This window comes from Delphinapterus leucas, chromosome 4 (assembly GCF_059928025.1).
Source record: "Delphinapterus leucas isolate spDelLeu-1000000601 "Yukka" chromosome 4, BTC_Dleu_Yukka2, whole genome shotgun sequence".
In the NCBI taxonomy this organism is placed as follows: Eukaryota; Metazoa; Chordata; class Mammalia; order Artiodactyla; family Monodontidae; genus Delphinapterus; species Delphinapterus leucas.
The window spans coordinates 6634659-6660714 of record NC_143132.1 but is presented as its reverse complement, the minus strand read 5'-3'; the positions used below and the strand labels follow the sequence as shown (position 1 = coordinate 6660714).

Sequence of the window (26056 nt, the reverse complement as noted above, 5' to 3'; positions counted from 1 at the left end):
TGCGGCCACTCGGTGGCACCAGTGCTACTCCAGTCCTGCCAGAGCACGTTTGGGGTTAAAGCCTCCGGACCCGGGGAAGAAACCAAAGAACGACTCTCCTCCTGAGCTCCCGGGACACACAGAGCACGGGGCGCCAGGCCTAGGAGTCCCCGGCCCAGAGCGGCCCTGGAACAGCAGGCAAGGGACAGCCGAGTGACATCAGGCGCCGAGCGAGGTCCCGCCTGAAAGGTCCGGCTCCGCCCCCTGCTCTTCTCCTCTCCCTCCTCCCCCCGCTGCCCTCCCCTCCCCTCCACCCGCCCTCTGCAGTCTCTCCTCCACTCCCCTCCCTCCTTTCCCCTCCCCCTCAGCCCCTCCTCCCCTCCTCGCTGCCGTCTCCCCTCCCTCTTGTCCTCCCTTCTCCCCCCGCTCCTGAAGAGCGCGCGGCGGAGGGGACCAGCCGGTTACTTCCTCCAGCGGCTGCGCGGAGTGCGGTGTAGCCCCAGACCCGAGCGCCCGGAGCCCGCCCGCCAGCAGCCTGCCGCCCTCAGTCCGCCGCCCATCCCGGCCTGCCAGACATCCCCCGCCGCGCGCCCGCGGCCGCGCCCGCGCCCTAGCCGGCGCGCACTGAGGAGCCCGGGCCCCGAACCGCCGGCGGCCCTGCCCGAAGAGGCGCGGTAAGAGCGGGATCGGGCCGGGCGGGCGGCCGGGGTCCGGCGGGGAGCGTCCTCCGGCGTCAGATCCTCTATCGGGGAATCCAGGAACCGGGCGGGGGACGTGGGTGGCGCCGAGGTCCGGATTCCGGGGCGCAGCCGGGACCCAGGCTGGGTGGCGGCCATCCGTAGCATTCGGGGGTCGAGCGTCTGGAATCCGGTCCGCTCGGGGCTCGTGTTCCTGGGGCCGAGTGGCTTTCGGGGCGGCGGGCAGAGCTCGGAGTGGGCCCGGCGGTGACGGGCGGAGCAGGCTGCGAACTTGGGCCGCGGCCCCGGGGTCGCCGAGGTGGCAGGGGCGGGCGGGGCGCGCCGCTTGTTTCACTTGCTTTTGTTTTAAAAGGAAACGCGGGCGTGGTAGGGGGGCTCCTGCCAGTGGGCGCCCGGCGGACCTGATTTCGCGAAGGGGTGGGGGACGCTGGAGAGGGTGTCCGAGGGGCCCCGGCGCGCCCGGGTTTGCGGGGAGGACGCCGGGCCCGGGAAGATCTGGGGTGCCGGGCGCCTGAAACACCTGGGAGGCTGCGGCTTCCCGAAAACGCGCCGATCCCAATCCCCTGGTCACCTCCGCGGCCAGGTCCGGGGCCCGGCCGTGGCAGCGGGCGAGGGGGGCGGCTGGAGGGTCCTGCGGCTCCAGTGGGACCCCCGCGGGCGCCCCAGGACTTCTGGATCCGGGCCCCGCGGTCCTGCGAGGCGAACATGGGGAGCCTGTCGGAAATGGAGATGTGGGTGCACAAGGCTGACTTTATTTTCCCGTTCTTAGAGCATTTTGGATGAAGGGGTAACAGCGTTTGAGCGTGTACGGCTTTTTTTTTTTTTTTTTTAAGCACATGAGACTTTTATATTGGCCTGTATTCAGTGTTAGGGTATCCGAAAATAGTAGTTGACCTGCTACTGCTGATTTAGAAAGTAAAGAAGTGAGCAGTTCTCTTTGGAGATAGGGGTAATTTATTTTAATTTACCCGTAAGAGATTATGTTTGTTCCGTGCAGTGGAAGCGGCTGTGCGCTGTCTGCTTGCCCACATCACCACCAATCAGAGAGATAAGTCTCTAAGTTAAGGTTTATTAAAATTCTGAATGATATCACAGTGCAGTAAATGCTAGCTCTCTGAGTCCTGCGGGGAAATAATCAAACACTCATTTCTGGGATTAGTCATTCCTCTCTCTAGATTGATAACTTTCAAAGGAAAAGCAAACTAATCTTCAAAAGTGCGTTTCAGGCTTGTTTTTCTTTATTCTTGCTTTTTTTAAATTTACCTAAATAGAAACCTGTGCTCTAATCTCACATAAGCGATCACTTGTTTCCATAACGGTACTGTTGTCCGGCAAGTTCTGTTTGTTTTAAAATTTAACCGTTCTCAGCCCTTCCATTTCTGCCATTTTCCCTTTTTTCTGTTGTTCAAAAGCATCGATCAATAGGGCAACACCAAAAAGATCTAAATGTGAAATTGACTTAGGTGGAGAAACTTGGCCTGTCTGCCACCTTCACAAGCTGTGTTGAGTAAAATAAGGGAACTTAAATTTGATTAGTTATGTGTTTGTCAGAAAGCATCGGTAGAGCATTTTGATTCTACATGGTTTCTACAAAACAAATTAAAATCCGGACAACAGAAGAATTCTATTCCATAGCTAGTCATTACAGCTCTTTATGTGGGAGTGGTAGACTGCCTTTCCTCCTGGTATTTGTACACAAAAATCAGGCGAGGCTTCTCCATTGCCTTCCACATCTATTCTCTGTCCATCTCCGTGAAGCTGAAGAATGTGGAATAAAGTCCGCAAACCAGGCGAAGACGATGGGTAACTGACAACACCCAAGGTGTGCTTTCATTTGGGTCTCCTGTTCGAGGCTTGCTGATGTGATCAGCCGGGTGACAGGACTTAGTTCATCCAGGTCAGTGGCATAAAGCTCTACATTAAGGAGCATTTCACATCATGAAGCGTCTCGAGCAGGGGCCTAGGCTAAAGATATCTGTGTGCCATCTCTGCTCTTTATTGATGTGCTGGGAGGAGGGCGCACGGCTCATCATTCGGGTGATCCTGGCTCCTGGAGGAGCTCAGGAGGTAGGGCCATACTCCCCGGGGCTTTGGTCTGCCCTGTGCCCCTTAGATGCCCCCGCAGTAGCTGTGTGATCCCTGGGCAAGATCCCGAGGTCTCTGTTGCCTCACTGTAAGATGGTATAACATCTGCCGCTCGGGGATGTCAGACAGTTGAGTGAGGTGGGAAGGTGTGGTGCCCCAGCTCAGGCTTAGCCCTTAGCAAGGTGCAATCTACCAGGGCAGTGATCATCAGTAGTGAGTATTGATTTTTGAGTGCAGGTGGATGACAGGATCCACCAAGTGGAGATTCTGAGCAAACGCGGTCACTTTTGATCCAGGACAACTCCTCCCCTCCGAACCCCTGCTCCCACCCCTCCACCCCCAACTATGATTTACTGTCAAAGCTTTCGCACCTCCACTGGCCCCCAAGATAATTACCCGCAGTCTGAGGGTTTTTACAGGCCTGTCCAGTGCCTCTGGCCTCCCTGGTGGCTGGGACTCTCCTCGCATACTGCCTTTTCTAGCCAAGGGGGTGTGTGTCTGTGTGCTGAGTTGTTGGGAGGTCTGTTTAGCCATAACGTTGACTATAAAGAGAAAACAAGAAAGTACAAACTCGAATTAAGTAGTTACAGGAAAGTAAGCTGTTTGCCTCCGCCAGTGAGTCTATCCATTGCACAATGTTTTAATTACTCAGGGTTCTTGGTTGTAACAGGTAGGAGCCCTCAGTGGAGACCGCAGGGCGGGCAGTTAGAGGTACCCCGTAAAGCTTCCTTCTTAGACCCCCAGTTCAAGGCCGTGAAGCGGGGAGGGTGGCTTACTGTCATAGGGGATTCCCAGGTTATTTGAAAATCAGCTTTAGTTGCTCTGTTTTTTTTAATCTAACACTAAGGCAGGATTATCTAAGTACCTTTCTCACTTATTAATGTTTAACTTACCCCACCAAACAATTACATTTTAGGGCCCCAAATAAGTTTTCAGTTGATTACAGCAATCACAGGTCACATATGGAACTGTCCAAATGCCCGTCACACATGCAACTCTAAGTTTTCTAATAGCCACGGTAAAGGTGGTGAAATTAATTTCAATGTGTTTCAATTAACCTCGTACATTCAAAATATTACATAAACATGCGGTACATACAAAATTAGTACTGAGATACTTTACTTTTCGCTACGAAATCTTTGAAATTGAGAGTGTGTTTTGCATGCTGAGCACGTCGGAGTTCGCCCCAGCCCAGTGCCAAGCGCTCAGGAGCCCCACGTGGCTGGTGGCCGCCACGTTGGTCAGTGCAGGCCCAGGATAAGCCCAGACCATCCAAGCAAGTAAGGGAGATCTGTGATCAGAATTACTTCCTCTTGAAGAGATGCACAGCTGAGCAACACGCAAAGCAGACGTATTTTGAGCTTGTGTATTCAACGCAGGAGGATCTAGACAACGCAGGAGGGTTTGAGCTGCAGCCCTGGTTCTCCCTTTTATCTGCTTCCTGGGCCTGTGTGCTTCCTCACAGCTTGGAGAGGGGAGGGGGCCTCCGAGGCAGGTCTCCCGGCAGGCTTTCCTGGATCTGGGAGCTGCGGTGGCACGTCATCCCTGCGCTTGTCCTGGAGCTCCCAGGTTGAGCTGACTGTCCCCCTTGCATAAGGGAGATAGCCCTCCCCTGCCCGGCAGCCCTCCAGGCCCACACCCCGAGGTGACCTTGGAATTGAGCATCCTCCCACTCCTGTCCTGGAAGGACCCAGGCCCCCAGCTCAGCTCACCCAGCCAGCTAGAAGGCAACTTTATCTGTATGCCTCAAATCTAAATAGAATTCAGCGGAGAATCAGCATTATTATTTAATTACTTAAGTAGCATCCCATTTGTGAGAAGATTTCCTGGCATTCAGTTTTGAATGACCTGTTAGGGCTGGAGAACTTGGGCCAACTCAGCCAGAATTAGGTGTGGATGTGGACTTGATTTGTTGCCTCTTTGACTTTCTTCCTTTCTTTTCCTTTTTCTTTTTTTTTTTTTAAGATGAATGATTTTGGAATCAAGAACATGGACCAGGTGGCCCCTGTGTCCAGCAGTTACAGAGGGACACTCAAGGTGAGTGAACAAGTATTAATTAAAACTTAAAAAAAAAATTGGAAAACTCAATCTCTAGGAGAAAAAACAGTGGGTTGGGGTCCCAGAAGACCGGTTCTAGCCCTAGCTTTTTAATTAACTGGCTGTGTGACTCTGGACTGTTTGCTTAATCTCTCTGGGCCTCCGTTTTCTAGTCTGCAAAATGGGTGTCCTGGTGCTTGTTCAACTTGTCCTCCAAGATATGAAACCATTTAATTTGTAGATGGTGAGGCCTTTGTAGTTTCTTTCGGAGGCTCCTACCAGGTGAAAAATCCTATGAATTCTCCAGAGAACAGAGCTGGAGGAGCTATCTGTTCTGTCCCCCCAGGAGTTTTCTTGGGTGACAGAAAAGTTGTTTTAAGAACTGAAATGAAAGAGCTTAGAAGAGGCAGGCGGGCCCAACTGCTGCTGCAGCTCCCGTCAGAAGGGTCAGTGCCCACCGGGATGCAGGCAGTCTGCATCCATTGTGTCCTTCCAGACACAACTGCGCCTGTTTATGTAAACCAAAGAACAGATTAAAGATGAAAGAGCCTTCTCAGCTGCGTAATAAACATTCTGTGTAGTTTCTGTCTCAGTCCCTTTGGGGAACATTCTTTAGCAGCAGAAACTGATAATTTTCCATTTGCCTTCTACAAATGTGACAGTGAGATTTGATTGGGGTTTTTTTAGTGCCGAGTAGTAAACATGTCTCAGAAACAGCGATTTTAAATTAGCCTCCTCCTAGCTCGGTGTTTTGTATGATAATGTGTCTCTGGCATGTTACATTTTTCTCAGTGGATCAGCGTGAGGTTATCTGTCTGATAGAATCCCAAGAGGCAAAAATTGGCACAGACCTTTCTAGAGTGTCATGAAATTTATCAGACGTCAAGTCAGCAAGGTTTCCATTTTTCTGTTCATTTTGGTCAGACGTTTTCAGTGTTGGCATGGCAGAAACCATACAGGAAATTATGGTATTAAGTTTGAAACAACCCCTCTAGAGAGAAGACTTCTATAAACTAGAAGAGTTTGACAGTGCCTGTGCGATCTCTGGGCTTGGAGAAGAAACTGTCATTGCTGAAATTTGATGTGTTGAAATACGCAGCAGGAATTTGTCTTGTCTTTTGGCTTCCTGGTTTTAAAAAAAAGAACAGTCAGGAGTACAGTCAGGAAAGGGCAGGCATTTCTTAGTCACTGGGCAATGCTAGTGGGAATTTTAAAAATCTATTGGCTATTTCACCAAAATTGGCGCTGCTATAAGGTAGTTCATAAGCCGAGATGAGTATTTCACACTCAGAATTTGTCTTTCCTCCGTGGGCTTTGGGCAATTGGACATCTTTGCTTTGGGTTTTGGGGAGCTGGACTCCAACATCATTGGGACATCATTGGGTTGAGCTCCTACTTCTTATGTAATGCGTCATTCATTGTTCTGCATTTCTAAAAAGAAAACACACAAACTGTTTGATTTGTAAATGTCTTACACATTTTTTAATTGATGACTCAACAGATGGGTCATTGCATTGCACATGACATGGGATTTCCAGCTTATGTTGGAAACATATAACCTTTCTTCACGTTTTTCTTCAGGTTAGGCAGTGATGAATCAAGCCTTTATCTGTTACATGTGTTACTCATAAATGAGTCATTTTTCCTTTTTTTGACCACGCCATGCAGCATGAGGGGTCTTAGTTCTCAACTAGGGATCGAACCCATGCCCCCTGCAATGGAAGTGCAGTCTTAACCACTGGACCACCAGGGAAGTCCCAATGAGTCTTACATTAAGACTCATTTGTAAATGTTAGATGAGATTATTAGAAATCCTCACAGTTCCAGGCGTATCTTTCTCGGTGTATTTCTCCCCCTCTTTCCCCTAAATTATAGGTAGTTTAACTTTAAACCTATTTCCTTTAGAAATCTTTCCCCTTAATAGATGATGGGGGAGGGGTGTCCTTTTCAATACACTAAACTTTTACAAAATTAAGTCTTAAGGAATGTTCTCATATGTATTGTTATTTTCTGAACCGTTGGAGTAGATAAGGAAAGACATGTAGTTTCAGTTGCAGTGTTTCATGGTAAACATTTCAGAATAAATGCTTCAAGAGAAAAAGTAATGTATTTTGTTGTTTGATTTTTCATTTTCATTTAATGACTCGCCTTTCATTTTAACTGCAGTGAACCAAGTCGTTTTTCTTATACACACAGCCTAAGCATCTCTCCCAAGTAGCTTAGAAGGCCCAGGTGTTTGTTTTTCTTTTTGTTTGTTTGTTTGTTTTTGGCGGTATGCGGGCCTCTCACTGTTGTGGCCTCTCCCATTGCGGAGCACAGGCTCCGGACGCGCAGGCTGAGCGGCCATGGCTCACGGGCCCAGCCGCTCCGCGGCATGTGGAATCTTCCTGGACCGGGGCACGAACCTGTGTCCCCCGCATCGGCAGGCGGACTCTCAACCACTGCGCCACCAGGGAAGCCCGCCCAGGTGTTTGGATCGCAGTGGTCTCTGAGTCCCTCCAGGCACTGTTCTAAGAGTCTCTGGGTTTTAGGTTTGTTTACTTAATTTATTCATTTAAATTGGTTAGGCCATTAAAAATAAGCTCCCAGTCATTCTGGCTCTGCGGCTGATGACAGGCAGACCTTGTTGTGCTGTACTTCGCTTTACTGCGCTTTTTACAAATTGAAGGTTTGTGCCAACCCTGCATCCTAAGTTCCTCGGCACCATTCTTCCAACAGCATTTGCTCTCTTCGTGTCTCTGTGTCCCATTTTGGTAATCCTCGAAATATTTCAAACCCTCCACCAGTGAAATGATTACAACTCTCTGAAGGCTTAGATGGCGGTTAGCATTTTTTAGCAATGAAGTAGTTTTTCATTAAGGCGTGCATAGTTTTTAGACATAATGCTATTGCACACTTAATACTGTAAATGTAACTTCTACGTGTATTGGGAAACCAAAAAATTTGTGTGACTCGCTTTACCGCAATATTCACTTTATTTTGATGGTCTGGAACCACGCCTGCAATATCTCCAAGGTATGCCTGTAAGTGATCCAGAGTAAAGTAGAATCGTTCTGGTCACTTTGACCCTGTCAGAAGTCCACTCAGACTGGTTGATTCCATGCGTGGCTTTATGACTGACAGCTTAATCAGGGTGTATCAGTGAGGCTGCCCATGGACCACTTTGAAAATAGGTCATTAAGTAAGTTTAAATGTCACGTTTCAGTTTTCTTTCCCTCTGCTTTTGCAGCGCCAGCCTGCCTTTGACACCTTTGATGGCTCCCTGCTCGCTGTTTTCCCCTCCCTAAATGAAGAGCAAACACTCCAGGAAGTGCCAACAGGCTTGGATTCAATTTCTCATGGTAATTTGTTACTCAGACTTGACAAATTGAGCGTGATGTCCCTAAGTAGTTCAGTTCCTACATTATAATTCACGAGTGACGAATGTTGGTATCTTGAATCTTTGTATGAGAAGTCCGGTAGAGACTCAGATCTGAGAGAAGACAGTTTTCCTTTTTTATGCGGTTGGTGACTCTGAAGTCCTCACTTGCCAGACACACCCCAGGGAGGGTGGGTGCCCTGCTGGGAGCAAACCACAGGGGTTCCCCCCCTCCCCAGCTTCTCCTTAGGATATTTCAACACTGCAGCCAGCCCGGGCCCCATCTCCCAGCCCCCTCTGCGAAGCAGGCCAGTAGACATTAAAATGCACCCCAACTTTTCATCCAGGGTTTGCATCCTTAGCTGGATCTTCCTCCCCTACCCCGAGTTTTGGGGCAACAAATTATTCCTGCTCATCTTTACCCATCTGCGTTTGCTTCCGTAGTTCTTAACGTCCTTGTTTACTCTTTTTAAGGGAATAGCACGTCAAGTAATGCCTCTGAGATTACTGTGATAGAGTTATTAGTTGGAAATGTTCCAGAAATTACTTTGTCATATGAAGTAGGTGCTAGAAAATACAGCCCAGAAAATTAATTAAAACACACATGCTTGCGTAAGCGTGCCATCATGTGACAGTCATTTATCATTCTTGAGATTGCTGAGGGAATCCAGAGAAGGCTGTGTTTCAATAAAAATTGACGTCACGGGTGCTAAGTGCTGTGTGTTCCTGTTACATCTGATGTTCCTTTGCTGCCGCTTAGTTTAATGGAAGTCGCTTCCAAATTAGCCATTTACAACCCCTTAAGGCTTTTGGCCAAAAACCTGCAACTTCTTTCATTGTCGAAAATGTAAGAATAGTCTTAAATAGAACCGTTATCTAGGCATCACTGCTCTATGAAGTTTGGCAAAAAATCAAACTCGAGTTTTATTTTAGATTTTTTTAAAATAAGTGTAGTTATGAGATGTATGATATTTTCTCCATTGCAGTCAAAAACACAGTTTTTGTTAATATTTACACTCATCTAAGGAATGATGCGGAAGATTTGAGATCAGAATTGTTCTCCCCTAGAAGCTAAGACCCCCCCCCCCGCCTCAATTCTCCCTGTGTTGCTGCCAGCTTGAACTCCTAACATCCCCGTGGGGTTTCTTTTCCAGACTCGACCAACTGTGAGTTGCCTCTGTTGACCCCATGCAGCAAGGCTGTGATGAGTCAAGCCTTAAAAGCTACCTTCAGTGGCTTCAAAAAGGAGCAGCGCCGCCTTGGCATCCCGAAGAGTAAGCGCTCCTTCCTGGAGCTTTCTGCGCCTGCGCTGTACTAGACAGAGCCATCAGGCTGCCATAGCTTGAGATGACTTAATTTCAAGCATTTGTTGAGGGCGTATTGAAAAGAGGGACAGAGCTGTCATTAAGCTGAGCCAGTTTTTATTTCAAAATCCAACCAACTGAACACTTCATCCAGCACTGCTTGTAGTGCCTCAACATCTTCCTGGGTGTCTCGTTCATTTCCTTGGACTCTGGTGCCCGTCTGGGCTCTGCGGGTAAATCAGGAGTGCTTCTGGCCTTACTGCATCCTTTTCTTCCCTCCCCGGTAGATCCCTGGCTGTGGACTGAGCAGCAGGTGTGCCAGTGGCTTCTCTGGGCCACCAACGAGTTCAGTCTGGTGGACGTCAACCTCCAGAGGTTCGGCATGACCGGCCAGGTGTTGTGTAACCTTGGCAAGGAGCGCTTTCTGGAGCTGGCGCCTGACTTTGTGGGTGACATTCTCTGGGAACACCTGGAGCAGATGATCAAAGGTACCGGTGAGCAACTGGGCTCCCCAGGCGGGGTGAGCATAGCAGGGAAGAGTGATGGGGGGGAGGTCATCTACGGTTGGCATTTCAGTGATGTAGGGCAGATTGTCTGAAAATGCCATTGGCGTGAGTCAGCTACGTGGAGGTGATTTATGGATTTTGACTCCACTTAAGTACGTGTGTGGGGAGCACTGGCCACAAGGCAGGAGCCCTAGTCACCAAGGTGTTCAGTGTCGCCAGACGTCATGAGTTGGAGTTGGAGGCATACGTGTGGCTCAGGTGAGGAGACAGCAAGAAGGCCCGTGTTCGGAGCTCACCTCACAGAGCCTTAGGAAATAAGTCAGCCTCAGCGAAAGTGAGCCTTTGTTCAGATAAACTGGGAATTTTATAGTAACATTTCCTAAGACCAAATGGAATCCAACAGAGAATTTTTTTGTTTTATGTTTATAAACCAATGTAGAAGTAATTGATACATATTTACACACTGACATATTATACAGGGACTGGCCTTTGAGTAAAAAGAGCTCTTATATAGAAAGTCTTGATTTAGACCTAAAAAGAGCATTGACACCAATGTTAAAAAATATATTGAGTTACAAAGGAGAAACGGTATAGTGAGGGAATCCTTCAAGTTAAAAATGTAAGAAAATAAGCCCGTGAGAAGAGTTTAGGGAAGTATTCCTCATTTAATTGATTTTAAACTCTGAGTTTCAACGTCTGTCACAGACTCAGAATCTTAAAAAGATCTCAGGGTCGCCTGCCAGCTCTTCTTAGTTATGGCTTCTGAGGGCCAGGGAAACTTAAAGACCCTGAACTTGGACACGTCTGGTCTGACAAGTTTCTGGTGAATCTATTTGCTGGCAAGTTAGACCTGTTTTGCCATTTCTCGCTGTGTGAGTCTGTGTGGGTCTGGATTTGTGGTGGGCGTGCATGTGGTTGTGTGTTTGTAGGACGTAAGCACGTACAGGGAATGCTAACCTTTTCCCTTTAAGTTCCTGGGCGTGTGTGTCCCTGTTCGGATGCCCATAGCACTGCTCTGACCTCTCTTTCTGTAACAGCGCTCACCACCCCTGGACACACCTCAGGGCTTGAGGCGATGGGTCAGAAGCTTCACCAGGGCAGGAACTGTGTCCATGTTACTAACCTGCTCTATTCCAGCCCCTGGTACAAGGGGTACTTCGTAAGCCTTTATTAACCCTTTGTCGACTACATAGATGAATTCAATACACCATCTAGATCTCTCTCGTATACTAGAAAATTCAGCTTCGCCAATAACAGCACTGAGGAGTTTAGAAGACTTATTCTAGTTATTAGAAAAATACATTTCTGTCTCTAGTGCTTTTAAACGACATGATGACATGGAACATTCCGTCAGGTTAAGTGGGAAGTGCTAAAATGCATTTTGTTATGCTGAAATAAACATAGAACAGGAATTCAGAAAGGAACTTTTGTTCTTCTGTAGTTTAAACCTCTCAATTTATAATCTTATGTCTCCTCTGTCTATTTTTCAGAAAACCAAGAAAAGACAGAAGATCAGTATGAAGAAATTTCACACCTCAACTCAGTTCCTCAGTGGATTAATAGCAATTCGTTAGGTCAGTGCAATTAATTCTGCCCTTAAGAGCTTCTGAGTCTTCCTGTTAGATTCATGGAAGGTTCGAAGGCAGAACCTGCACTGTCCCATACGGTGATCACACACATTCACAAATCCAGAAGTGCGGCCAGTCCACACTGAGATGTGTAGTGAGAATATAACACACACCCGCCCGATCCGAAAGTCTTAGTATTGAACAGAGAACGTCAATATCTCCTTAATAATTTTTAAAATTCTGATTACGTATTGAAATGATAATGGCTCTCTTAGGTCAAGTAAAATATTCAAATTCATTTCGCCAGTGTCTTTTTAGTTTTTCAGTGTGGCTACTAGAAAATTTAACGTCACATCAGTGACACGTTATCTTTGCTTTGGCCAGGGCTATAAATTGGCAATTTATAACTCAAGGGGCAGAATGGAGTGAGCCAATTGCTGTGGTCAGATTAGTGTAACAAACAAAGGTGGCAGGCCCAGGAAGTGTGTGGACAGCAATACTAAATTTGCTCTGAACTTTGGGGTTTAAATAGGTGTCATGGAATTCTGTCCCCCCACCACCCCCGCGGTGGTTGACACTGGCGAGTGTAGGTTTTGGTGGTCCTCCAGCCAGAGTGGGCAGGGCAACTGGAGATACTCCCTTATGGGTCACTGGCTGGACGGCAAATCACTTCATCTGTCTGAGCCTTAGTTTCCTCAGAAGCTGAAAGATCCAGTGACCCTGTTGTCCCAAGGCTCACATGGAAGCACTTGAAAAACAAGAGATGTAGAAATATTCACATGAGGCATTGCATCCGGGGTCCAGGGGCTGCAGGCATTTTGGAAAAGGGCTCATTGACTGAGAAGACGAACAGTTAGAGAAGGGGAGGACATAGTAGAAAAGCTGCCCACCCAAGCTCACACGTCCACTGGGGTTTTGGGGAGGGAGGGCTGGAGCGGGCAGACCTGCTCGCGCTCCGTTTTGAGGTGTGGAGGGTCTCTGGTCATCACGTTGATGTCACCTGACGGCTCTGCCATCTGTGGTCCTGTTGCAGGTTTTGGCGTGGAGCAAGCGCTGTATGGAATGCAGACGCAGAACTACCCCAAAGGCGGCCTCCTGGATGGCCTGTGTCCAGCATCCTCAGCGCCCAGCACGCTCAGCCCCGAGCAGGACTTCCAGATGTTTCCCAAGGCCCGACTCAGCACCGTCAGCGTCAACTACTGCTCCATCAGCCAGGACTTCCCGGCCGCCACCTTGAATCTGCTCTCCAGCAGTTCTGGTAAGATCCTGGCTTCCAAGTGCCCTTCTCAGCAGGGTTGTTGGTTCGATCCCGCAGCCACGGTGACATGAGCTCAGACATCCAGAGTTCAGCCAGTGAAGGAGGTCAAGGACTGGTCCGTCGGGTCACGGTCCCAACAGTGGTGCTCGGCGAGCTTACTCCTAACGTATCTCAGGTCCCAGGCACTGGGGGTGCCGGGTGAATGACACAGTCCTTGCTCCTGTGGCCAGAGTCGTCCACGCAGTGGGCTATTGCGGGAGGCAGTGTAGGAAGGTGACAGATCTCTTTGTATGGGGATGCGTATGTACTGTGCGTGAAGCTCAGGTTGGATTTTTCCATATTCACCCCTGTGACAGCCACCCAGATTGACATGGAGAGGGTGCCAGCACCCCACAAGGCTTCCTCACGCCCCCTCCCAGTTAATAGCATCCCCACCCCATCATTGTCCTGACTTTTATCACCATAGTTTTGCCAGTTCTTGAACTTGACGCAGGTTGTGTTTTCTCCTGTGTTTGTCTTTTGCTCGCATTGTGTGTGCCTGAGGTCCATCCACGTTGCTGCCCTTTTCTTTGCTGTGTAGCCCTCTGCTCAGAGCTACATCCTGCCGTTGATGGAAGATGCGATTGTGTAGCATATGTATCATAAGGAATAAGCAGCTCTGTTTCAGGGCATCGTAAAAAGTCTGGGTGATTCTGAACCAGCAGGGTGAACACTTAAAGGGGGCAATGGCGATGATGCCGCCTCCGTGGGTGGTAGCACCAGACGTGCTGTTGTCCTGGAGGGTCAGAGTCCGTTGTTGTCTCTGCCAGGGAAGCCCGGAGACCACGACTCCGCCGAGACAGGCGCCGACAGCTTCGAGAGCTCGGAGTCGCTGCTGCAATCCTGGAACAGCCAGTCGTCCCTGCTGGACGTGCAGCGGGTACCGTCCTTCGAGAGCTTCGAGGACGACTGCAGCCAGTCCCTGGGCCTCAGCAAGCCGACCATGTCCTTCAAGGACTACATCCAGGAGAGGAGCGACCCGGTGGAGCAAGGCAAACCAGTTATACCTGCGGCCGTGCTGGCCGGGTTCACAGGTGGGCGCCACCCCGGGTCCCCGTCCCCTCCCCTGCACCCGCCCAGCCCTGCACCCGCCCTGTTCATCAAGGGCGTTTCTCGCTGGACCACATTGTGTTGACACTCCACGTTTTATGCGTGGGGTGTAATCCTGAACCCAAGCGAGCTGTCTCCCTGAATTCAGAAAAGGCCAAATTTGCTGCTCCCTCACCTGGGATGTGCCAGGCCAGTGCCTAGAAGAGCAGCAGCAGGGGACACGGGCCCGTGGAGGCTTAAGCCCTGACTCAGCCACGCCAGGAATTTCAGAGAATGTAAACTGGCTGGGGGAGGGGCAGCAGAGCCAGCCTCCAATAACCCGGGGACTGTTTACCTCTGCTTGCTTCTCAAATCCATCTTATTTTGAAGGTTTGGGTAAGAGCTATTCTAGGCCGGGGACAAATATTAAAGCTGTTTTTAGAACCAGATATTTCCAGTACTTTAGCGAAAATATCAGAAAATTTTTTTCGTTGCTTCATGTGTCCTTAAATGTGCTTTTTTTTTTCTTCATATTTTGAACATATGGGGCCATTGGGGATTTAAAAAAAATACCTGCTTTAAAAAAATCCAATAGGTTAAAATAAGAATACGTAGACACCCATTTTTTTTCTGTCACATAAAACAAATAGCCGTGAAAAAGTGTTAAAATACTCAGAGAGTGTGGAAACTGCTGTAATTTTCATACATGGGCATCAGGGCCTGATAAGAAAGTAAACAGCCATGGTGTTGGTGGTTTTCATTTTAATATTAGTTACCGTTCATTGCCTGCCAGGTCCGTGTGGTAGGCATATGGTCAGTAGACCCTAGGACAGCCTAGCATGGGTGGTATTAACCCATTTTACAGGTGGGGAAATGGGCTCAGAGGAAGATAGCTGTCTGTGGTCACAAAGGTCACACAGCCTTATCAACAATATAGCCACTGTGCCTTGCGGAACGGCGCTTGGATAAGCGTGTGATCCAGGGCAAGGCACCCGGCCGCTGAGCCCATCTTATCCTTCATCTTTAAAATATTGATACGGTGATACTTCACAAGGTGGCGGCAGTTCTAAGTATTAATCGAGAAAAGGTATATGAAGAGCACTTTGCAGAGCCTATACCTCATCCAATAGAGGCGGTGAGGCCATGGCTACAACCCCAGATGCCCCAGTGACCACTGAGTAAAGCAAGTCTTGGGTTAAGCAATTTGCCCATTGTCATCTGGCAAGAAAGCTACGCATGGGATTCGGAGAATGACACGCCTCATCCTGTGTTGAAAGGCTCCTTACACCGCCTGCATCCCTGTCCCACTGGGTGTTTCTAGAAATAAACCTTGAAAGTTATTACATAAGGAACAATTACATAGGGTGAGGAATTTTTTTTTTTTTTGCGGTACGCAGGCCTCTCACTGCTGTGGCCTCTCCTGTTGCGGAGCACAGGCTCCGGACGCGCAGGCTCAGCAGCCATGGCTCACGGGCCCAGCTGCTCTGCGGCATGTGGGATCTTCCCGGACCGGGGCACGAACCCGTGTCCCCTGCATCGGCAGGCGGACTCAACCACTGCGCCACCAGGGAAGCCCTAGGGTGAGAAATTTTGATGCCAAGAGTTGGTGGCCCAGAATTTTTTTTTTTCTTTTTTTCCAAAAAGACCAAACCCAGCAATCAAGGGCCCAGCGGCCTCTTTTTCAGGAGCAGGGGGCGTGGAGGAAGCCCTCCAGGATTGTCACCAGCACCCAGAGTCGCGCCTTCACCTCGGCACCCAGTCCAGAGCCAGGTCTCACATTCCTTGGTTCAGTAGGACAACTAAAGCCATGCTGTATTTTAAACCTAGAAGAACATAACCCGCCCGCTTTGCCCTCAGGAAGCGGACCTATCCAGTTGTGGCAGTTTCTTCTAGAATTGCTGTCCGACAAATCCTGTCAGTCTTTCATCAGCTGGACGGGGGACGGATGGGAGTTTAAGCTTGCTGACCCCGATGAGGTACGTCCAGAACCTGGGAACTTGCTCTCCAGGCTCTCAAACCTGATTCCATCCCGTGGGGCTCACAAATCCAATTCTCTGGGTGCAGGAAAGGGGTCACCAGTATACAGATGAGAGCACTTCCACAGGAGGCGTGCCTGACTGTCGGGAAATGTGGAGTCTTGTTTCGCTGGTGAACAGTTTATAGTGTCCCCTGTTTACGCACACAGCACCAGGCAGGCTTCACCACCCTGCTCTGTCATCTAGTTGAAAGGGGAAAGCTGTCAACTGAGGCTCTCGCCTGATCATCTGAAGATGTTTTAGGAAATTTGCCTTTTCTCTTGGGGGGACTGAGCCCGCTCCTCGGCTGAGGTTGGCAGAGCTGCTCCAGCCCCATCTGGAGGAGAAAGCCGAGGGCAGGTCCGATACCAGCCCCTCGAGGACAGTGTAAGGGGGGAGCCCTTGGTCTCTGGTACCAGTAGAGTGCAGTCTGTCACCTCCCCGGTATCCTAGGGCAGCAGAAGCACTGAGGGATGCAGAATGTCCTGAGGTCCTGATTCCACTCAGCAGCTGTGGACATGGGGGTCAGAATTCAAACCCAGGAGGTGGGTGGGACACAGCATTTCCCTCGTCTCAGGACCTCCCTGATTCTGAACCCTTGGCTCCTGGGGGTTTTGCTGAGTGAGAGGCCTCCTCAGACGGAGCTTTGGGTGGGGTCACCTCGCTCTCGCATCAGCACCTCCCTCCATCCCCCGAGAAACAGCCGGGGGGATGCAGAGCCCTGGCATGTGCACAGAAGCAGATGACACCTCTGTGGTCCTTACGTAGTGGTCAAGTGAGCATGCATCCGAATCACTGTTGGGAAAGTGATGCACTTTTTCTTAATTGCCAAATTGAATGGAACTCTTTTCCATCCGTCCCACAGGTGGCCCGCCGGTGGGGGAAGCGGAAAAACAAGCCCAAGATGAACTACGAGAAGCTGAGCCGGGGTTTACGCTATTATTACGACAAGAACATCATCCATAAGACGTCGGGGAAGCGCTACGTGTACCGCTTCGTGTGCGACCTCCAGAACTTGCTGGGCTTCACGCCCGAGGAGCTGCACGCCATCCTGGGCGTCCAGCTGGACACGGAGGACTGAAGCCGCCCGGGGCTGGAACTGGGGCCATGGGGACCCATCCAAGGACCCTGAGAGGCAGGATCAACGCGTCTGGGAACGTCTCCAAGAAGCAGTGGCCTTATTTCATCTGGTACCGCGGTTCTCTGCCGAAAGCAGCACAGTTTCTCGCTTCTAACTCCTGCTGCCAGGAACACGCAACTTAAGATGCTGTTACATTAGAATGGCCCAGAAAGAAGCACCAGGCAGCCGTCCTGGCTCTGGGCGGGCTGTGTCGTGACAGGATCGTTCAGGCTGTTGGGTCTTCTCAAAGGAGCGAGCATCTCGTGGACACACACTTTTGGATTTTCTTTTGCCTTTTGCAACCAGGAAACGCCAATGCCAAAGAGGTCTCTGGTTCAGAGGGGGAAGAGAGTGCAAGGAAACAATCATGCCATTTCAGAAGTTAGTTTGTATATATGACTGTAACCTTATAATTGTTATCAAAATCCCCTAACAGACCTATTTAACAGAAATTGTATATTGTAATTTAAAATAATTATATAACTATATGTGAAATGAGAATGCAGACGGCATTTTGCAATGTATTCCAGTTGTCAAGAGCACAGGTGGCGTTTTGCAAACATTTAATCTGCCAGGGCAGACTAAGAGAAGTTGTAAAGTGTGTATTATTTACATTTAATATGCCTACAGGAATAAGGTCTAAGAGGGTTAATTCCTGTTTTTTTTCGTTTTGTTTCGTCTGGGTTATCTATGGCAAGGACTTTGTACATTTGGGAATTTTTATAAGAAACTTAATGTTATTATCTGGGGGCCCATCTGGCCTCTCTGCTTCTCCTTTAATTGTAATGTAAAAGCTATAAAGCAGTATTTTTCTTGACAAATGACATACGTTTTCCATTTCTATGCATGCCTTTAAATCAGTTTATATACAAAACTTATTTTTGAGTTCAACTGTTTTTCCCCCAACAACTAACCTCCCCTTGACCAGCCACTTCCTTCCCGTGCCCCAAATTATGCTGTTTGATTAAAATAAGAATACTATTTTTGGAAATATGTGACTCCTTTTCAGAGATCAGGAGGGATTTATGTAGCAGCTGTTTTTACTGCAAAAGTAATTCACTGGAAAAAAATGTAATTTGTAAAGAAAGTTTTATTTTTACCTCAGCTCCATGTACAGTTGACGTACAGAGCTGAAGGTGCAGGGGGAGGGGAAGCTTTATTAAACCTATTGAACGTGAGTAAAGCCTGATTTTCCCCATCTTGTTTACCAGTCGAGTCTTGGGCTTTCTGGATACCAAGCTGCTCCTTTCTGCTTAGTGTCCACAGTTTTATTTTCTTGGACGCAGAATGCCCAGAGGCAAAGAGAGGGCCAACAAGATGGGAAAGAGAAGGGATTGGGGTTGTTCCTGTGAAGAAAACATCTTGATCATGATGGAGACTTATGTAGTTGTTTCAAAGGAATCCCTGGTTCAGCCTGTGCCTCCTGCCTTTTGTAAATGATCAAGTCAAGTCGGTTTCAAAGTTGGACAGCCCTCACTAGCAGCATGAGGAGATACTAGGACCATCGGTGACATCTCTAAAGAAGAATCATCCATGCGATGAGACCAGGGGCTTGGGTGGTAGGGCGAGCGGGGCAGAGCAGAGCTGGAAGGGGCACCACACAGCCTCAGAACCCACACAAGACTGTATTCCAGTATCACTACGCACAAGGTGTTTTTCTCAAGCAGGACCTGTTTATCTCTCAGACATCTGTTTATAACATCAACAGACATGGGACTGGGAACATCTTGCTGCCAAAAAGAAATCTTAGCTATTGGCTCATTTTATATGGGGTTTGACCACGTGAAATTGCCAATGTTTTTGTGTTTCATCTACGAAGTTGGCAGTTTTATGTGGCTCAACCCAATAGTTATGGAAAATCAAATCCATGGTAAACCTTTGGCGTGGTAATGAGCAGGACTTGAGTATAAAAGTTTTGTAATTTGGCCTTTTCTTTCTCAAATAATAAAGTATTTTGTTTATATAAACTCCTCCTTGTAAGGGTCCTCATTCTTCATCCCCACCGACCCCCCGGCGTGGAGGTGGTGGAGTCAGGATACTGGGCTCAGAACCGCCGGACACACACCTGCTCACTCCTTCAGAATTACATCTCCCTTTAACTGATTTCACACACCCATCCCCTAGTAAATTGGGACCAAGCTGGAACCAACTGTGAGCACTTCCTGAAGGAATTCCCCAAAAGTGTTCCTTAACGCGAAAAAATTTCAAGAAGAGATTAAAATAGAAAAATCCAGGGGTCTAGTCTTTGCCAGGGGTTTGGCAGAGATAACAAGAGATTTTAGGATGTTTCTAATAAAAGCATTGGAGTTTGAAGTTCAAGGACTTTTGTAACTGAGACCTTGACTCCCCTGGAGTTCTCATGTTGCCGAGATGACTTATCATAGATTAGGCTGGTGGTCCCTAGGACACCTCTTCTCAAACTCATTCTTGGACCACCTTTCTACTCTGCAAAATAAGTGAGGATTCTAAAAACTTAGGTAGATTGTATCAGTGGTGTGCTGAAGCCGGCTTGCCATGGGCTGGCCAGAGCTGAAGGTGAGGGCCTCTCCCCAGCTTTGCATCAGCGAGGTATTAGTAGCTCAAACTTGTTTGGGACGAGAGTAAGTTAACACCACTGAAACCAGCAAACGCTACAAGTCAGGGCTTCCCCCACCAACGCTTCTCAGGGAGCAGGTTATTAAACACTTACTAGCCCACCACTGGTCCTCGATGTTAACCATATTAGAAATTAAAACAAGTTTTAAACTGTGATTCATTTTTGAAATTACATCTATGTTAATATTTTATAAAAATTAACTTTTTCCCAAAAAGTGAGAACAGCACTATTTTACATGTTTTTAAATCTCTTTGATGTCTGGTTTAGTGGGAAAGAGCTGGGTTCCTATGTTGGCTTCTGCATCAGCCTGTTGGGATACATTTTGAAGAAAATCAGGCCTCACAGGGATCTGTAATTGGAACAGGCAAGTGTGTTTTATAGCGGTTTCACATAACTGGATGTTGCTTTATACTACACCTAAACTGACAAATGGTAGTTTCTTAAAGATAAATTCCAGTTGGCCTATGAAACCATATCAATAAACTTGCCTATGGTTACAGTAAGTTCCATTGGTCCATCTTGCGCTTTGAATGGATCTTTTACCCGTGTGTGGTTTTGTAACATGCATTAGTCATTGGAAAACACTGCTTCAAAATGTTGACTAATTTCAACATATGATGTCAAACGATCACATTAGTTACTCTCACCACCAGTTTCACCAGAAAAGTCCTGAGAAGCTATCAAGCTCCCAGTGGCAGATACAAATTTTCAAAAATTCAAATTTTCACTTGAAAGCTCAAATTTTATCATCAGCAACAAATATTTAAAGTTGTTCTTTTGGAAGTGACAGACTGATTTCATTTACTTTTGGGGAAATACCTGCCAAATACCCAAGTCTGAATAAACATCATTTGTCAGTTGGTCTTTCAAATACAAATGGCGCTTATGAATGAAATGGTTAGTTTAGCTTGCAACTCAAATCCACAACTGCATTTCCCAGGACAACCAATCTATCTCAGTAGCACCAGACCTTCTGTGTACTTGTCCATGTTATTACCCAGAAACTAAAAAGATGTGTCTTCACTTATTAAGAAACTTAATTTTTACTGCTTCATCAAGGACTTTTTTGAAAGGAAACTAGTATTTTTTTCTTGCAAGTACATGATGAAGAATATTGTGCTTGCTAGTACAGTTTAGTGCTGAGGATCCAGGAGTTTTAAGCACCATCAATGCAAATGTCAACACAGTAAAAAAGGTGAAGGTTTTAATATTATTATAAAAATCATTTCGACCCTTGAGGATCCCTCTGAAAGGGTGTTGTCTGTGGACCTCACTTTGAGAACTGTTCTAGAAAGAGGAGAAGCTCACCCAGAATAAAAGGGGTAGAACTGGGGCAGGGAGGGGGGCACAGGGAGGGAACATTTTCTTTTTGTCTCTCTAATTCAGTGTCTGTGTTTCCAATCTTACCCTTTCATAGCCAGTTAAGATGAAGCATCTTTTATTTAAAGCAAATAGAATGGTCTAATGTCTGCATGATAAGGAAAAATTCATTCACCCAGGCTGAGATGGATCCTTTCCAAGTCCTTCTATTAGCCTCGCTCTTTGTCCTTTTCCTAGTTCCACTGAAATTCCAAACCTTTTTTTAAATGTATATTTTACCATAATATTTTTTAAAAATGATTTTTCCTAACATAGCCAAATCTGTGGTCATAAAGAGATGAGGTTCCTGTGGCCTGTCTTCCAGCTTTTCCACAAGGTGGAGAAGCAGCAGAACTAAGTTGCCTTTAGCTGCCCCCTTCTCCCTGGGTCCCAGCTATTCCTCATATTAGGGGCCTGAGAGCTGCAGATGGACACTCACAGCAGATACAGGGACTGGGAGCCTGATGGGTGTGTGAGGCACAGGATGTGGGGCCGGAGGAGGTGGGCAGAGTCCAAGGAAGGGGGCAGGGTGGGCTGTTTCATCATCTCTTTGGAAACATCAAGTTGGCAGGAGGGTTTATTGTGCTTAGGAGCCAGACCTCAGCTTATCACCCTTACCCGGCCTTTGTGACCATGGGCACGTGACTTACTCCATGCCTCAGTTTCCCCCCACAAAATGAGGTCCCTGGTGGATGTATCCATGGTTGGTTTAAGACTGTGGGAAGTCAGTGGCCTGCGGACTCCACTGAAGTCTTAACCAAAGCCTTCCAGCAGGGGTTCTGCAAAGAACAGACGGCTTCTCACATCAATGCTCTGTTTCCAGAAGTAGCATGGGTGCACAGTTCAGTGATAAAGCTGACACTGAACAGAACCAGGACTCAGACCCAGGTCTTCTGTTTCCTCATGTTGTTCTCTTGCCAAGATAACCAGACTGAGTTTTGTTGATGTCATTAAAACTGCTACCCAGGGGCTCCCCCAGGCTTCTGTGCACTGCCCTTGGTTTTGAATTTTAAATTATCCAGGAACCTCCTACAAGAGAACACAGAGTCCTTGGACACACAGCAGCTGGCGGCAGCTCCGTTCTCTGAGCAGATGACAGGATCGCATAACCTGGGCCAGAAGTTAATCTGTCTTTTCTGTAAGAGCACAACAGAAGGGTGAGACGCAAGCGGGGAAAGGGGAAACCTCTTATTGTATACACTCTTTTGAAACTCCTGGGCAGGTTTAGAACATGTGATGCTGCTTGAAATCTAATATTAGGGAAAAGACCACTTTTGGTCACAGCTGGTGTGTCGACACCTTTGCAACTGGAATTGGCATGACCTTTGTCCATGTGCTATGAGTAAGTGACCCCTCCTTGCTTACCGAATTCATGTTCAGATGGCAAAACAGCCCCAGATTGCCACATCTGATCCCCATCAGTTGTTTCTGTGACTATGGCTTCATATGCTGAGTACATGTAACCAGGGCTCCTCACACACCTGTGTGTTTACATGGCTGGGGGACAGACAGGCTGATTCAAGGGGACCTGTGGCCTGGGCTGGCTGGAGGATGGAGATAGAAATGGAGGGAAAATGGTAAATAGAAAATGAACAAAAATATGTGTATCAGCCATGATCCATCTCCATGTAACACCCTTCAGAAACAATTTTGCCATTTGCTGGTAAACTCCACCAAATTGGGTGTTGAAGAGGTTACTTTTCATCACAATGCAAATAGGACAGGGCCCCACCACTCTGCACTGGCTTGTTCTTTTGCACAGAAAGGACATGGCCTGGCCCTGCTCTGACCCCCTAGGTTTGCAGTAGGGCCAGGTGGGGCCTAGAGGGGTCCAGCTCCAGGCCGTGATCAGCCCTCTCGACCTCCCCCAAGGCCTGTATAAGTGATTAGATCACTTTCTATTTCAGAGCAATTAGGGAGAACTGTTTCCTAGAACCTGGCTGACCTCCCCTTCCCCAGCCTAACAGATCAGCCCTGGTTGTCAGGCCCTTGTTTACCTTGGAGACAGAACACTCTGCAGGGTTCTGAGTGGTCAGTTGAGACCCAGAGGACACTGGCCCTCAGAGGCAGATCTGTGGAGCCCACGCAGCCATGGAAGGTCTGCCACCTGCTCCCTGGTCCACTTTCCAACTGATCCTGGAACACCTGTGGGGTGCTCTGCTGGTGGTTCCCCAAAGCTTGACGCACCTCCCAGGCCTCCCTGCGTTTCCCTGCGAGCTCCTGTTATGCGCTGTGCTGCTGGCTCTGACAGTAAAGAGACGGCACACTTCAAGAGGTGTGAAGTTCTGAGGGAAAAGGTCCTCTGACCATGATGAAGTCTGTGGAAAGTGTAATGAGAATATTGGACCAATAGCTCAGGCTGATGAAGCCCTCGGGCCACCTGGGTGGAGGCCAGTCCTCCCATGTTACAAACGCTGTGCTTGTCGGCAATGAATGCAAACCAGAGCAGGTCATCATTTCAGGACACTGTGGACCTTCTGGAAAAGGTACACAACAGCCAGCCTCCTCAACTTTCCCAAGTTACTGATGGAAAACACACCTTTAAAGCACCAGAGGAAGAGGGAGAACAACCTCAGAAGAAAGAAACAAATGATCTGAATAACAGTGTTGATTTTCCAGAAAGTCTAGAACTGTCTGACCAAGAAATTGAGAGAGAAAAGTGGCGAGTCCAGGAAAAGGAGGAGATGGGAGGAAGCCTGGAGCAGTGGAAGGCACGAAAGGAGCAGGTCCTGAAAGATACAGTCAGCCGATTAAGATCCATAGCAGAACACCTGCTGACAATCTTCTCCGCACCTGACCCCTTTGGAGATCACGTGGATGAAGGGAACTCAGACATCCAGCCAAAGAAGGAAGCAGAAAATGGCCATTGCCCTGTCCATGGGTCAGAAGTTGACCTGAAGGGCATCATTGATGATGTTGACTGCAACGTGTCCCTGCCACGTCCTGAAGAGGAACATCAAGGAGCAGCCAGACAACTGAGGGAAGAAAAGCAAATGATCGAAGAGCGTACAGGACAAATCACAAGTCTCCAAACTGAGGAAGCATCTCTGCAGTGTGAAACTTTACTTCTTGACAGTGAGATTCAGCCGCTGAAGCAGAAACTTCAAAGTCTGCCTGATTTACATGACGACTATGTGATCCAACTTCACAAAAAATTGTTTAAGGAGGAAGCACGCTGCTTAGGATGGAAGAAATTTTTCAACGTGTATAGAGCCATGAACTCCATAATCAGAGCCTCAACCTCTCTAAGAAGACAGCCAAAGACATGGGCAAAGAATTGGAGAGAACCACTTCCTACTATCACCAGGAGACCTGCCTCCATGAGAAAAAAGCTCAAGAAAGCTGGGTGGTGGAGATGGAGAGAAAGCTCAAGGAGCCAAGGCAAGAGAGTGACCACAACAGGCAGGTGCTGGCCAAGGTCGAGTCCAACATCCAGCCGTTCCCAAGGGGCCCTTGTGCCCCTGCTGCTCTACCCACAGTCCACAGAGGCCCGGAAGTGTCAGGGGATCTCCTGGGTCATCAGGCACCACCTCCCCGGAAGGAGGAAGATCATGCCACGAGGGCCCAGGGACCTGGGGTCACTTGCAGGTTTGACTCAGCTCACAGCAGCAGGGTCTGGACACTCACAACCAGGACAAACATCTGCATGTGTTTTCCCTTTTTAGAGTAATTTTGATTTTTATCTTTTTAGTTTAGCTTCTATTACATTATTTTTTATTCATACAGATAATGCATTATAATTTGTAAGATTTTTCAAATAAAGTTTTATTTAATACAATTCCTTTTTTTTTTTTTTCCAGTACACGGGCCTCTCTCACTGTTGTGGCCTCTCCCGTTGTGGAGCACAGGCTCCGGATGCGCAGGTTCAGCGACCATGGTTCACGGGCCCAGCTGCTCTGCGGCATGTGGGATCTTCCCGGACAGGAACACGAACCCATGTCCCCTGCATCGGCAGGCGGACTCTCAACCGCTGCGCCACCAAGGAAGCCCTTAATACAATTCTTATGAATAATTTATTTGTATGTCTTGCACCGTCTAGAACATGATAGTATAAATAATGTATTTTAATTTAAATCAAAAGTCACTATTCCTTAAGCCATCATTGAAGTTTAACATAGAGATGTTTGAAATAATAAAGACCATTTCTGTATGCTACGAACTGTTATTAGAAATCTGTACAGGTATCTAAAATTTGCCCCCAAGAAATTAGATGGGTTTTAAAACACAATGCAAACAAACAAACAAAAAAACCCTGAATACACTACCACTGAAATGTCACAATTTTTTATGAAATGGTCTAAATTCATTGAATAATTTAGAGGAGTTGACATCTTGCACTCTTTTTTTTTTTTTTTTTTTTTTTTGTGGTACGTGGACCTCTCACTGTGGTGGCCTCTCCTGTTGTGGAGCACAGGCTCCAGACGCGCAGGCTCAGCGGCCATGGCTCACGGGCCCAGCCGCTCTGCAGCATACGGGATCTTCCCAGATTGGGGCATGAACCCGTGTCCCCTGCATCAGCAGGCAGACTCTCAACCACTGTGCCACCAGGGAAGCCCTCATTTTTTGTTTTATTATATTTCCAACCTTTGTCATTTTGTTTAAAGTATTGTTTGTTGTTTAGACATTTTTCAGTTTTATGAAGTGAAAATAAAAATTTTCTATTGGCAAATCACATATGCACACACACACAAAGACTACAATGTGGGTGTAAGACAATTTATTTGTTATTTCAGTACCTAAGGAAAATGTAAAAATAAAGAGAAAAAAATTTTAGTTAAAAAAGGAAAAATAAAAATCACACATGTGCAATTTGTGTATATAGGGACAAGATATCTAAATCTTATACACAGAAAAGATAGTTATTAAGAACAGGGGACTGAGGTAGTAATTTTACTGGCCACTCCCACCTGGCTTATGGCGTGGCCTGGTTTCAGGGCTGAACGATGCCAAAGATTGTTTGGATACGTTATTTATTGTCTCTAAGCTGTGACGGTGAGGAAGCCAGGAAACGATGGCAGGAGGTGGAGGGGGTGGGGTTTTTAGTAAGGACGATGCTGCCAATGAAATGATAAACTCACTTTTCACGCCGCCTTGAGCTCAGGAAT

At 47.7% G+C, this 26056-nt stretch overlaps 2 protein-coding genes across 12 annotated transcripts; both read left to right on the top strand.

The window, feature by feature from the left end:
• Nucleotides 1-541: 541 nt before the first annotated feature.
• On the top strand, nucleotides 542-17817 carry ETS2 (ETS proto-oncogene 2, transcription factor). Of its 11 annotated transcripts, none has more exons than XM_022552872.3 (10): nucleotides 542-653; nucleotides 4728-4799; nucleotides 8029-8140; nucleotides 9312-9431; nucleotides 9749-9949; nucleotides 11458-11541; nucleotides 12569-12793; nucleotides 13603-13866; nucleotides 15719-15837; nucleotides 16742-17817. In XM_022552872.3, exons 2-10 carry the CDS (start codon nucleotides 4728-4730, stop codon nucleotides 16955-16957), a joined length of 1413 nt encoding a protein of 470 aa, XP_022408580.1. In that variant the 5' UTR covers nucleotides 542-653; the 3' UTR covers nucleotides 16958-17817. The 11 variants fall into 11 exon arrangements, with proteins under 11 accessions (XP_022408580.1, XP_089766363.1, XP_022408579.1 ...); XM_089910237.1 differs by having other exon boundaries at nucleotides 15506-15837; XM_022552871.3 differs by having other exon boundaries at nucleotides 9749-9955.
• Nucleotides 17818-17935: 118 nt separating this feature from the next.
• On the top strand, nucleotides 17936-25289 carry LOC149749262 (melanoma inhibitory activity protein 2-like). Its single transcript, XM_089910245.1, is given in 2 exon segments — nucleotides 17936-24176; nucleotides 24179-25289. Coding segments are annotated over 2 exon segments (1266 nt in total). The 5' UTR covers nucleotides 17936-23353; the 3' UTR covers nucleotides 24622-25289.
• Nucleotides 25290-26056: the final 767 nt, after the last annotated feature.